This window comes from Penaeus vannamei, chromosome 32 (assembly GCF_042767895.1).
Source record: "Penaeus vannamei isolate JL-2024 chromosome 32, ASM4276789v1, whole genome shotgun sequence".
Taxonomy (NCBI): domain Eukaryota; kingdom Metazoa; phylum Arthropoda; class Malacostraca; order Decapoda; family Penaeidae; genus Penaeus; species Penaeus vannamei.
Genome location: NC_091580.1, coordinates 16,481,482 through 16,493,634, shown reverse-complemented (window position 1 = coordinate 16,493,634; position 12,153 = coordinate 16,481,482). Strand labels below are relative to the sequence as shown.

Here is a 12,153-nt window from a genome sequence, read left to right as displayed (position 1 = left end):
TAAGGTGACTGCATTTGTACTGTAAAGAAGTACCAGTCCTTGTACAAACAAATCACAGAATTGATTACCATTTCTGTCGACAATCTTGATTCGATAGTCCCAATAGTAGGGAAATGCACAAAGTTTATTAAGGCCTCATAATCACCGCTAAACTTTGCTATCTATCACTGCTCAGGTTCTAAGTTGCTGTTATTTGTTTACCTTACCAGGAATAACACAACACTGACTGCTTTACGCATTACTGCAATATCCGAAGTAGTTCATGTGTTTCTAAGTGTTTGTCATGACTATATTTGGCTAATTATCAGTTCTAAGTTCACCGGCCAGTCAGCGATAGAATGCCGATGAGAAATTTTGCGTTTCTAGTGTTGTGTTGATTCTGGGTTATTCTTAAGCCTGTACAGTGGAAACGAAGAAGAAATAGACTTTAGTAACTATCCCACTTTAGTATCTGGGCCCATCAAGAGCTCCAAATGCCAAAAAAAAGTGATTAAAATCGAATCAATCCAGACAGTAGAAAGCAAACAAAAGTTTCATATTTCCAGATATAAAGGTTCTTGTTAATGCAGCTATATTTTGCTGTACATACCAAGGCGAAGAGAATGCTTGCTGGGGGGTGTTGGAGAGTGTATCCCCCCATCAACCCTCTCCTCGGGCAGTGCCCGAAGTGCACGCCTAGTCACGACAGTTTAAATTGTTAGATTGCTTTGTATAAGTTAAAGACCGCACGCGTGTAGATAGAGGAAAATGGACACCGCCATCTTATAGAGCGGGAAAAATAGAAGGGGATAGCGTATAGTTTAAGATGCACCGGCCTTATAGTTACTGCTAAATGGGGAAAATATAACGCGCGGCTGCCTTTCAAATTCAAAGTCGATGAGCTTGTTTACCTTGCTAGAAAAAACACAACACTGACCCACGAACGCATTTTTGCGTTCGCGAACTAGTCCGTGTATCAGTACGCGCTTGTCAAAACGATATTTAGCTAATTATCTGTGTCTGCTCGTACGCATTTATACCTTTAAAGTCTTTTAGTAATGTTATTATACTTCATTTGCATATTTTTATATCTCTCTACACCCTCATATCGAATCCTGAGCATCCAGTGTTTCACACTTTCTTGCGCCAGCCACAGGTTGACAGCTCACCATACCGCTCATTTCGAGATTAAAAGCCGGTGAGAAATGTTGCATTTCCAGTGTTTTGTTGATTCTGGGTTCTTTTTAAGACCTTTACAGTGGCATCAAAGAATAATTAGACTTCAGTAACCATCCCAGTTTTATATCTGAGCCCATCAAGAGCTCCAAAGGACGAAAAAGGTGATTAAAATCGAAGCAATACAAACAGTACAAAGAAACGAAAGTTTCACGTTTCCGGATATAAAGGTATTTGGTTTATTATTTTACGGTGTGAATGCAGCTCTGTCTTGCCGTACATACCGTGGCGGAGAGAATGTGTCCTGGGGGGTGTTGGGGGGCTTGCCCCCCATCAACCCTCCCCTCGGGCAGTGCCCGAAGGGCACGCCTAGTCACGGCAATATATATTGATATATTAGGTTGGTTTATTGGTCAATACGTTTTGGGGGGTTGGAACGTGTGAATTCCTGTAGAGTTTTACCGAAATGTGGGTTGGTTCCCTTAGAGTTTTTGATTTATTTCGCGTCAGTCCGTAAACTTTCAAAGATGACGGTTACATCCGTAGAGTTTCATTGGCCGATTTTAAGTGCTTTTTGTGCTAGTTTTACGCATTTTTGATCGTTATTCTCCTTATTTAAGCTTGTTTTACCCCATAATTTCCCTGATATACTTCATGCCCTCCCCGGCTAATGGGACTATCAAATCAAGATTGTCGATGGAGAAATAGTACTCGATCTCCTGAACGATTCATTCGCAAAAGAAACAATTCTGTAAATCGATGAAGTCATAGGATTTAATGCAGAAAAACATTTTTTTTCGACTTAGTCTCTGAGAGGGCGCGTCGCTCTATAACAATTACCTTAGGCTTAAATAAGAATAATAGCTTACAAAAACGTGTAAAAGTAGCACAAAAAACGCTAAAATTGGGTAATGAAACTCTGCGGACATGTCCACCATCTTTGAAAGTCTACGTATCAACACGTCAGAGTTCGAATAACTCTACGGGAATCTTTTGGCAAAATCTATGGGGTTTCACACCTTCCCGACCCAAAAAAACGTCCTAACCCCTAACCCAACCTAACTTAGGGGAGGGTCAATGAGGGGCAAGCCCCACAACACCCCCCGGGACACATTCTCTTCACCTCGGTATGTACGGCAAGATAGAGCTACATCCATACTGTAAACAATAAACCAAATACCTTTATATATCGAAAGACTGAACTGTCAATTTTCCTTCTTCTTTCGCTGGTCTATTGTGGATAGTGGATCACTTCGTTTTTATCACTTTTTTTGGATTTGGGGTACTTGAAGCCCTTAGACATGGAACTGCGATAGTTATTAAGGTCTTTTTCTTCTTTGTTTCCACTATATAGTCTTAAGAACCACCTAGAATCGACGTAACACCAAAACCGAAACATTTCTCGCCGGTCTCCTGTTACTGGACTGCCCTGGGAATCGTCCTGTCAAACCTGGCGGCAGAAACGCGAAAATGCACCTGCGCAGAAGGTGCTTCAGGCTGATTTCTTTAAATCACTGACCAATAAATCTTGAAACATGAAAATGAGGTATAACAACATTAACAAAGGCCTTTGAAAGCATATATGTGGAACAGCAGACACTGATAATCAGCCTAATATCGTTTTGACAACAGCATAGTAATACAGGAACTACTTAACAGAGCGCAAGAATGAGTTGAGTGGTCACAATATTGTTTACATTCACGATGTCAACATGGCGAGGGACTTGGAAAAAGATGGGTCGGTCTTCTCTCTTCTCTGTCTTGTAACTCCTTTATTTTCAAATTGTGCACCGTGGCCAAATCTTCTGTTTTTACATTTTCCATTTTTTCTCATGTGGAATACTATTCTTGTCTTGTGTTTTTTTGTTTTTACATTTTCCATTTTTTCTTATATGAAATACTATTCTTGTGTTTTCAATTTACATTTTTTTGCTAAAAAAAAAAAAGAAAAAAAAATCACAGGAAAAACAAAATACTGACTGCATAACTCATTATTGATATCCCAAATAGTTCATGTGATACTACTTGCTTGTCAAAATTAAATCTTACTTTTTATCTCTGTCTACTGTTAGACATATATGCTTTTAAAGATTTGTTAATATTGTTATACTTCATTAGTGCTTTAAGATTTATCTATGCAGTTCTTTAGAATGATCTGTGCATCGTGGGTTTCAGATTTTTAGTCTTGATAGCTCACTGGCAAATCTGTGACAGAAGGCTGGTGAGAAATATTGAGTTTCAAGTATTTCGTTTATACTGGGTTATTCTTAAGAGTATACAATGGCAACATGGAAGAAATGTACCCCTTTTCCTTCCCCTTCCCCTTAATCGAATGCTGCTGGGTAAAAAAAAAATCTTGCCAAGTGGACGTAATAACCGAATAGTTGGCATGCATCAACAGATTCCCGTTTGTACCCAGCTCGTTTGGTACTTAGTGAGTGACATTTGGTTTTTAAAAGCTTTTATTTTGCTATGATTTACAAAAACAATTTTGAAGGTGCTCTTGCCTAAAATCTTTACTATATGAATGAAGCCACAACTATCAGAGAAAAATTAACTCTGTCCGACGAGCCAATGGCATGGGAATGGTCGTGATATGATGCCATCCGCAATAGCTATGGCATGTACGTATGTGCCAGCCAGCGGCTAGTGGTTAGATGAGAGTTGGGGAAAATAAGAGGTGAGGGAGGGTGGTTAGGGGAGAGATGGGTAAAGAATTTAGGGAGGGTGGTCAGAGAGGTTGGGTAAAGATTGGGTGGGGGGGAGGTGGGGAAAAGAATAGGTAAGGGAGGGTGGGTGGGGGAGAGGAGGGGAAAAGAATAGATGAGGGAGCATGGGTGGGGGAGTGGTGGGGGGGAAAAATAGGTGAGGGAGCATGGGTGGGGGAGTGGTGGGGAAAAGAATAGGTGAGGGAGCATGGGTGGGGGAGTGGTGGGGAAAAGAATAGGTGAGGGAGCATGGATGGGGGAGTGGTGGGGAAAAGAATAGGTGAGGGAGCATGGGTGGGGGAGTGGTGGGGAAAAGAATAGGTGAGGGAGCATGGGTGGGGGTATGTGGGGGAAAAGAATAGGTGAGAGAGCATGGGTGGGGGAGTGGTGGGGAAAAGAATAGGTGAGGGAGCATGGGTGGGGGTATGTGGGGGAAAAGAATAGGTGAGAGAGCATGGGTGGGGGAGTGGTGGGGAAAAGAATAGGTGAGGGAGCATGGGTGGGGGTATGTGGGGGAAAAGAATAGGTGAGAGAGCATGGGTGGGGGAGTGGTGGGGAAAAGAATAGGTGAGGGAGCATGGGTGGGGGTATGTGGGGGAAAAGAATAGGTGAGAGAGCATGGGTGGGGGAGTGGTGGGGAAAAGAATAGGTGAGGGAGCATGGGTGGGGGTATGTGGGGGAAAAGAATAGGTGAGAGAGCATGGGTGGGGGAGTGGTGGGGAAAAGAATAGGTGAGGGAGCATGGGTGGGGGTATGTGGGGGAAAAGAATAGGTGAGAGAGCATGGGTGGGGGAGTGGTGGGGAAAAGAATAGGTGAGGGAGCATGGGTGGGGGTATGTGGGGGAAAAGAATAGGTGAGAGAGCATGGGTGGGGGAGTGGTGGGGAAAAGAATAGGTGAGGGAGCATGGGTGGGGGTATGTGGGGAAAAGAATAGGTGAGGGAGCATGGGTGGGGGAGTGGTGGGGAAAAGAATAGGTGAGGGAGCATGGGTGGGGGTATGTGGGGGAAAAGAATAGGTGAGAGAGCATGGGTGGGGGAGTGGTGGGGAAAAGAATAGGTGAGGGAGCATGGGTGGGGGTATGTGGGGGAAAAGAATAGGTGAGGGAGCATGGGTGGGGGAGTGGTGGGGAAAAGAATAGGTGAGGGAGCATGGGTGGGGGTATGTGGGGGAAAAGAATAGGTGAGAGAGCATGGGTGGGGGAGTGGTGGGGAAAAGAATAGGTGAGGGAGCATGGGTGGGGGTATGTGGGGGAAAAGAATAGGTGAGAGAGCATGGGTGGGGGAGTGGTGGGGAAAAGAATAGGTGAGGGAGCATGGGTGGGGGGAGTGGTGGGGAAAAGAATAGGTGAGGGAGCATGGGTGGGGAAGAGAAGTGAGGGAGGGTGGTCAGGGGGTAGGTGGGGGAAAGATGAGGTAAAGGAGGGTGGGTGGGGGAGAGGTAGGTGTGGGAGGGGGTCAGGGGAGGCACAGAAAAGAAGAGGTGAGGGAAGGTGGGTGGGGGAAAAGGTGAGGGATGGTGGGTGGGGGAGAGGTGGGGGAAAAATTGAGGGAGGAAAAATTGAGGGATGGTGGGTGGGGGAGAGGTGGGGAAAAGGTGAGGGAGGGAGGGAGGGTGGGGAAAAGAAGTGAGGGAGAGTGATTGGGGGAGAGATGGGGAAAAGAAGATGCGAGGGAGGGAGGGTGGGGAAAGGTGGGGAAAAGAAGGTGAGGGAGGGAGGGTGGGGAAAAGAAGTGAGAGGGTGATTGGGGGAGAGGTGGGGAAAAGAAGAGGCGAGGGAGGGTGGGTGGGAGAAAGGTGGGGAAAAGAAGGTGAGGGAGGGAGGGTGGGGAAAAGAAGTGAGAGGGTGATTGGGGGAGAAGTGGGGAAAAGAAGAGGCGAGGGAGGGTAGGTGGGGGAAAGGTGGGGAAAAGAAGGTAAGGGAGGGAGGGTGGGGAAAAGAAGTGAGAGGGTGATTGGGGGAGAGGTGGGGGAAAGAAGAGGCAAGGGATGGTTGGGGAAAAGGAGGGAGGGAGGGTGATTGGGGGGGGAGATGGGGGAAAGAGGAGGTGAGGGAGCATGGGTGGGGGAGAGGTGGGTGGGGAAAAGGATAGGTGAGGGAGGGAGGGTGGGTGGAGAGATGGGGGAAAAGGTGAGGGTGGGCAGGTGGGGGAGAGGTGGGGAAAAGAAGTGAGGGAGGGTGATTGGGGGAGAGGTGGGGAAAAGAAGAGGCGTGGGAGGGTGGATGGGGGAAAGGTGGGGAAAAGAAGGTGAGGGAGGGAGGGTGGGGAAAAGAAGTGAGGGAGCATGATTGGAGGAGAGGTGGGGAAAAGAAGAGGCAAGGGAGGGAGGAAGGGTGGGTGGGTGGGGGAGAGATGGGGGAAAGAGGAGGTGAGGGAGCATGGGTGGGGGAGAGGTGGGTGGGGAAAAGAATAGGTGAGGGAGCATGGGTGGGTGGAGAGATGGGGAAAAGGTGAGGGAGGGAGGGTAGGGAAAAGAAGTGAGGGGGGGGTGATTTGGGGAGAGGTGGGGAAAAGAAGAGGGGAAGACCAAGACATTCACAAGGGACACATGCAGGGGAAAGGCCATGTCATTTGCAAAGGGAAAGACCAAGACACAAGAACAAAGAAACAGGCAGGAGGCAATTGCATAGGTGAAGAAGAAACAAAGCAATGTGATAACAGGTTGATTAGATTGCTTCTGTAATGATGATAGAATACAATGACTTGTTAGCTTGCAAATACTTCTTTCTTTCTCTTCTTTTCTCCCCTTACAGAGTTATTTTCTTGCAATCATAATGTCTACATCAGTCTAATTCATTTAATTTGTTAAAAGAGATGTGTATAAAATAAGAAATGCCAATCAGTCAACTATCAGACTAGGGATCTAGTTAACCCACTCGTGATACGTGACACCGGAAAAATAAACATGGCCAGCTGTCCCACTGGTGTGAAGCTAGTTCGGAGCTTGCACTCTGATTTTGTTGCCTGTGGTGGGTGGGCAGGTTCCCGCACTGGCCCATGTGCCAATTTGATACCACCCAGAAACGCGGATTATCACCTTCCAAATAGACCATCGCAAGTGGGTTAAGTTCAAACAGGCAACAATTAAATGTCACTCACTAGGTCTGCCTGATTTAACCTGTTTAATCCGTTCCTTTATATATATATATATATATATATATATATATATATATATATATATATATATATATATATATATATATATATATATATAAATTTTCTTCTTTTTTTTTGGGGGGGGGAGATTTGTTTCCAATACTGCTATATATTATGATGGGTGGCATGTACGTACATGCCATAGCTGTTGTAGACCGAAAAACGGAGTTTGTTTTTCTCCAATAGTAGAGGCTTCATTTATTTGGTAAAGATTTTAGGCAGTAGAACCTCTAATGAAGGTAAGCCTTCAAAATAATATTTTTATTAATTATAGAAAAATCAAAGCTTTTATGTGACGTCGCTCGCAAGCTACCATAATAGCTAGGCACAAATGGGAAACTTCCAATGCGCGGCAGCAATCCTCTTATGTCCACTTGCCAAATTTTTATACCAGTCTGCCTTGGGTTAAGCAGGCCTAGTAGACAACTCCTTGGTGGCTTGTTCTCAGAGCCTTGCATGTGTAATCAAAATTGAAATAGATTGAAACAAACAAGTAGTGAATGATCCTTCTGCTGTGTTTTGGGGGGATGGTTGATCTGTACAAAACAGGTGGTCTGAGAAAAAATAAAGAGGAAACATAATGATATCAGCCATTTTGAAAAGCATGGAAATGGAGTGAGAGGAAAGTTGCTTGTGATGTAAATTTCTTTATTTTCTCTTGTTTATATTACTGTATTTTTAAGATAACTAAAGAATGATAGGGTGTTATTCACTGATATCTAACTCCTTTACTACACTACACTACAATTTTACATCTTCCTGTATTTCTACTTCCTTTCCCATAGGTTTAGTCCATAAATTATTTCATCAATTAGGGAGGGTTTGCAGAATTCTCTGAAATTTCAACGTTTTAAGAGTTTGATGCTTTATAATGCTTATATATGCATTTCATATTTTTCAGGTCTTTGCCGCCCCCAGTGACATGGGCACAGCGAAAAAATCTCATCTTCCTAACTATCTGTGTTGAAGACTGCAAAGCTCCCACTGTTAACATAGAAGCAGATAAGGTGTACTTCAAGGGCACAGGAGGCACTGAAAGAAAAGATTATGAATATACTTACAACTTGTTTAAAGATATTGATACAGATGTGAGTAAAAAAAAAAAAAAATAGAATAAAAATAAAAATGTTTTGCCAAATGACAAAAAAATTATAATTGCCATGATTGACTAAGTAATATAACCAGGAGTATTCTGGTTTGAGATATTACATGTTTATTTTTTTTTCTTTATATATATTATGCTTAGTCTTATTATTAATCCATTGATTAAACTATTTCTAACTTTGGATAAATCTTTTCATGGTCTTTGAATATTTTATGCTGGGATGAGGGTGGGTGGGTCCATGTGTGCTTGTAGGTATGTGAAAATTAGTTTTACTCTGTATATTATCAAAATTGTTATTTTAAGTATAATGGTAGAAATTCAGTTATTCCTCTCTATGTAAATTTTGCGTAAAGATTTATTGTTCATCAGTGTATTCTCACTTAATTTGATAACTGAACTTTTTGTGAACAACTTTTTATGAGACCATTTACTACCCTTGGGCCACACAAAATTATTTACATTTTGAAATTTGTACAGCCTTGCCAAAGTCCTAGATCAGTTTCTTATGCATTTCCTTTCTGCTCACAGAAAAGCCGTAGTTTTGTACGAGATCGCAACATAGAGCTGATACTGGTCAAAAAAGAGGAAGGACCTTACTGGCCACACCTGCTTAAGGAGAAAACGAAGCAGCACTGGCTCAAAGTAGATTTCAGCCGGTGGAAGGACGAAGATGACAGTGACGATGAGGAGGGCCAGAACCAAGACTTAGAGGAGGTATGGGACTTATTCTTTTCCAGATGCTGTTGCTGTTTATTCTACTAAGGTGTCTTTTACCTGTTTTTGCTTCCTCTGTCCTTATTTGTTTCATTTCATCTTTCCCTGATATGATTTTCTTGTCATCCCCTCCTCTCCCTCTTTCACACACACACCCTCTTCCAACCCCCCAACCCCCACATGTGCACCCTCACTCCCTCTTTCCCCATTTCTTTCCACTTTTTTTATTATATTTTTGTTTCCTTTTTCTTTGCTTATGCTTTTTCTTGTCTACATTTTATTTTTCTTTGTTTTTTCTACTGTTGACATTGACTATATTTCTGATTATAAAAAGATGGGAAATAGCAATATGAAGGGAAATCAAGATACCATAACCCTCTCTCTCCTCCATGAAATAGATGATGCGGCAGATGGGAGGTCTAGGTGGTGGTGGAGATGACAGGCCATCCCTCGATGACCTCGAGGATGAAGATTCCGACGACGACGATCTCCCTGACCTGGAGTAACTGTGTCAGTAGCCTAAAGGTTAGGAATAACTTGATTACTTGTTTATTTTACTGAATATTTAGGCACTTGCAATTAAATTTCTTTTAAAAAAGGCTCTTTACAGAATGGAAGAAATCAAAGTACAGTTTATGGTAGAATATTTTGAGGAAAAGCTGTTATTTGCTATCAAATAAAGATAATGAAGAAACGTTAATGTATACATTTTTTCCAGAGGCCTTCGCAGACCACTTCTTGCAAGTGGGTGCAAGTGATGCGTCGTGGTAAGCTGTCCTGTACCTAAGTCAGTGTGTGCGAATTCCAGTTACCTCCAGATGGACAACTTTGCTATGTGGGATCCACTGCAGTTGGAACAATACAAAGAATATTGTCCCGCGGAGTTTTTTTGTACACACAGTGTGACTAGACTTGACTGCCCTCCTTTGTGCAGGGTTCCAGTGAGCGTGGATTAGTGGCTCTTTTCTTTTTCTCATTTTCTTTTCTTTTCCAACCAGCCTGCCATAAAAAAGGAAAAACTAAATTATATTCTTCATTTCTGTTTCCATATATACATAGCAAACAAGAACCAAGCTTGATCCAGAACAGTCCTTCCAAACTTAGTTAGAACTTTTATTTTTTACTTTTGTTTTCTTTCTTGAAGTCTTGGCCTGGCAGCTCTGGAGAGAAACTTGACCCACCTTTCTGCCCCTTCAAAAGAAAAGTGAATTAAAATGGAAAGTGCTGTCTTTTAATTTAAACTTTGCAATTTATCAGATAAGCAGATTTTTTGTTTAAGAAGCAACTACATGTTGTTTAGCTTGCAAATATTCTCATCTTTACATGTCTGTTATATGGCAAAACTAAAACCAAAAAATTCCACAATCCTGTGTAGGCCTTACATTATTTATTTGTCAAGGTACATGGAGTTAGGTTTGACGAGAAAATCATATTGATTGCCCTCAGCAGACCAATTTCTTGTGTTTTTGATGAGTCGTGATGTAATGAGAGAGTCTAGGCTATTCCCACGGCTTAGCACATGAAAACTTTGTAAGGTTATTTCTTTTGTTTATATTTATTATTGTTGATTATAAATATTTCATTTTTAATTTTTTTATGAGGGAGAAAAATTTAATTTAATTTGGTAGTGTGCATGTGAAGAGTAAAAACCTAAAAGTTTATTCCTTTTATTAAATTGGGACGTGAGTTCTTGGTCTTACAAAGAGATCTCGTAGAACCAGTGGATAGAGTACATCTGATGTTTGCTGCCTTAGTGTCAAAATTTTGTATACATATATTATGTCATATCATCATTGAAACTTGAAATCAAAGTGTTTTTAAGACATTGTGATTTTGTACCACCTGGGGTAAGTCTTTCTATATATATACTCTTGGCAGAACAGCATACATACCTGAAGGTTTTCTTCCAATACACGAGTCATGATTCAAAGTGTTTTATAATCCTGTTTGTATAAGTTAATGAAAACTAGAGATTTTTTTCATCGCAGAAATTATTTCCGTTTATTAATCTGTCTCTGTATATGATTAAAGTCTTTTTGAGTTGAAAATTTAGTTTTGTATTTCTTTCTGCATGTAAGGGAAATGAAGGCAAAGAAAGAATTTGAGAATAAGATGGTTGTTTGAACTATGCTCCAGAACATTTTTCTCTAATATGCAACTGGGAAATGTCTTGGCTTAAAGAGAACTGTAACGACCAACAATAAACAAAACCTAATATATATCCTGTTCTCGATTGTTCAATTGTTCATTTTAATATATATCCTGTTCACGAATGTTTGATTGTATTTTGTCAATTCTACAAAAATATATGAATTCGACAGCAGAGGTCTGGTTAAACAGTACTTCACTAATCTTCTGAAAGATGAACTTCAAATGAAAGTTACTCGAAAATACTTTTTATTTAAAGTTTACAGTACAACATAAATGTCTAAATAAAAAAAAAACTTGATAAATTAGTATCCAAATGTTTTGTATGACGGTAGCGACAGCCTACTGTGTCACCAGATTTACAGTACCTAGTGATATTGGCAAAGTTTTAAATACCTACAGCTAAGACTGAAATCTGACTTGGGATGGAAAAGGAAAGTGGAAACAAATTACTACACTACCACACCACTCGCTAATACCACAAACTTGCCAGTAAAAGAATTTCAAATGTGAAGAATTCTCTTTGAGAACACACCCAATCCCTTACCCGTTGTTGTCGTGGGAGGCTAAGGGGACGGAGACTGAGACCCAATACAGTGATCTCCCCTGCCTTGGACCTCAGCCCTCGAATCGACTAATTTTGCCTGGTCTTTTTCCCCTCCAGCTTTTGTTTCCATCCCTTCTCCATCCCCTTCTATTATCTACTTCCTAAGGTGTGAGAGCCGTGCTGAGAGGATGAAAGGCTGTCCTTTTGCCAGTCCTGAGCGGCCTGCGGGAACTATGGGCACAGTAATACTAATCTAGCTCCTACCTTTCACTAGCGATGGAAGTGGACCAGTTGATGCCTTTTTATATAATCCAGGTTCCCCATGACCAGTAATGAAAATGTAATCCCTTTATTAGAGGCAATGAGGCTAGCCCCTTTATCAAATAGCCCGACCCCAGGCTCTCCTTTGACCACGACTCCGAACACAAACTACTACCCACTCCTCAATGCCTACTAGTGCACTACCCACCCAAGCGAGAATCAATCTCCAGGAGACATTCCTACACTCCCAACTTCCTCAAATTCATCAACTCTACCCCCGCAACCTTCATCAAGCACCCAATCCTCCCATATTACTACCTTACAGCCTTATTCTCCATCACTCTGTAATACTCCCCCT

General features: G+C 42.0%; 1 protein-coding gene across 1 annotated transcript; it reads left to right on the top strand.

Annotated features, from left to right (window-relative positions):
• Positions 1-7,886: 7,886 nt before the first annotated feature.
• On the top strand, positions 7,887-10,887 carry LOC138867858 (prostaglandin E synthase 3-like). The gene is made up of 4 exons (XM_070144764.1): positions 7,887-8,108; positions 8,654-8,839; positions 9,238-9,364; positions 9,558-10,887. Exons 1-3 carry the CDS (start codon positions 7,902-7,904, stop codon positions 9,343-9,345), a joined length of 501 nt encoding a protein of 166 aa, XP_070000865.1. The 5' UTR covers positions 7,887-7,901; the 3' UTR covers positions 9,346-9,364; positions 9,558-10,887.
• The last annotated feature ends 1,266 nt before the right edge of the window (positions 10,888-12,153 follow it).

Bases quoted from the DNA above. Each gene is read 5' to 3' on its own strand.
- LOC138867858 (XM_070144764.1), top strand. From the start codon at position 7,902: ATGCATTTCATATTTTTCAGGTCTTTGCCGCCCCCAGTGACATGGGCA. The intron at 8,109-8,653 runs GTGAGTAAAAAA...TTCTGCTCACAG, and splicing joins TTAAAGATATTGATACAGAT to AAAAGCCGTAGTTTTGTACG. The intron at 8,840-9,237 runs GTATGGGACTTA...TCCATGAAATAG, and splicing joins AGAACCAAGACTTAGAGGAG to ATGATGCGGCAGATGGGAGG.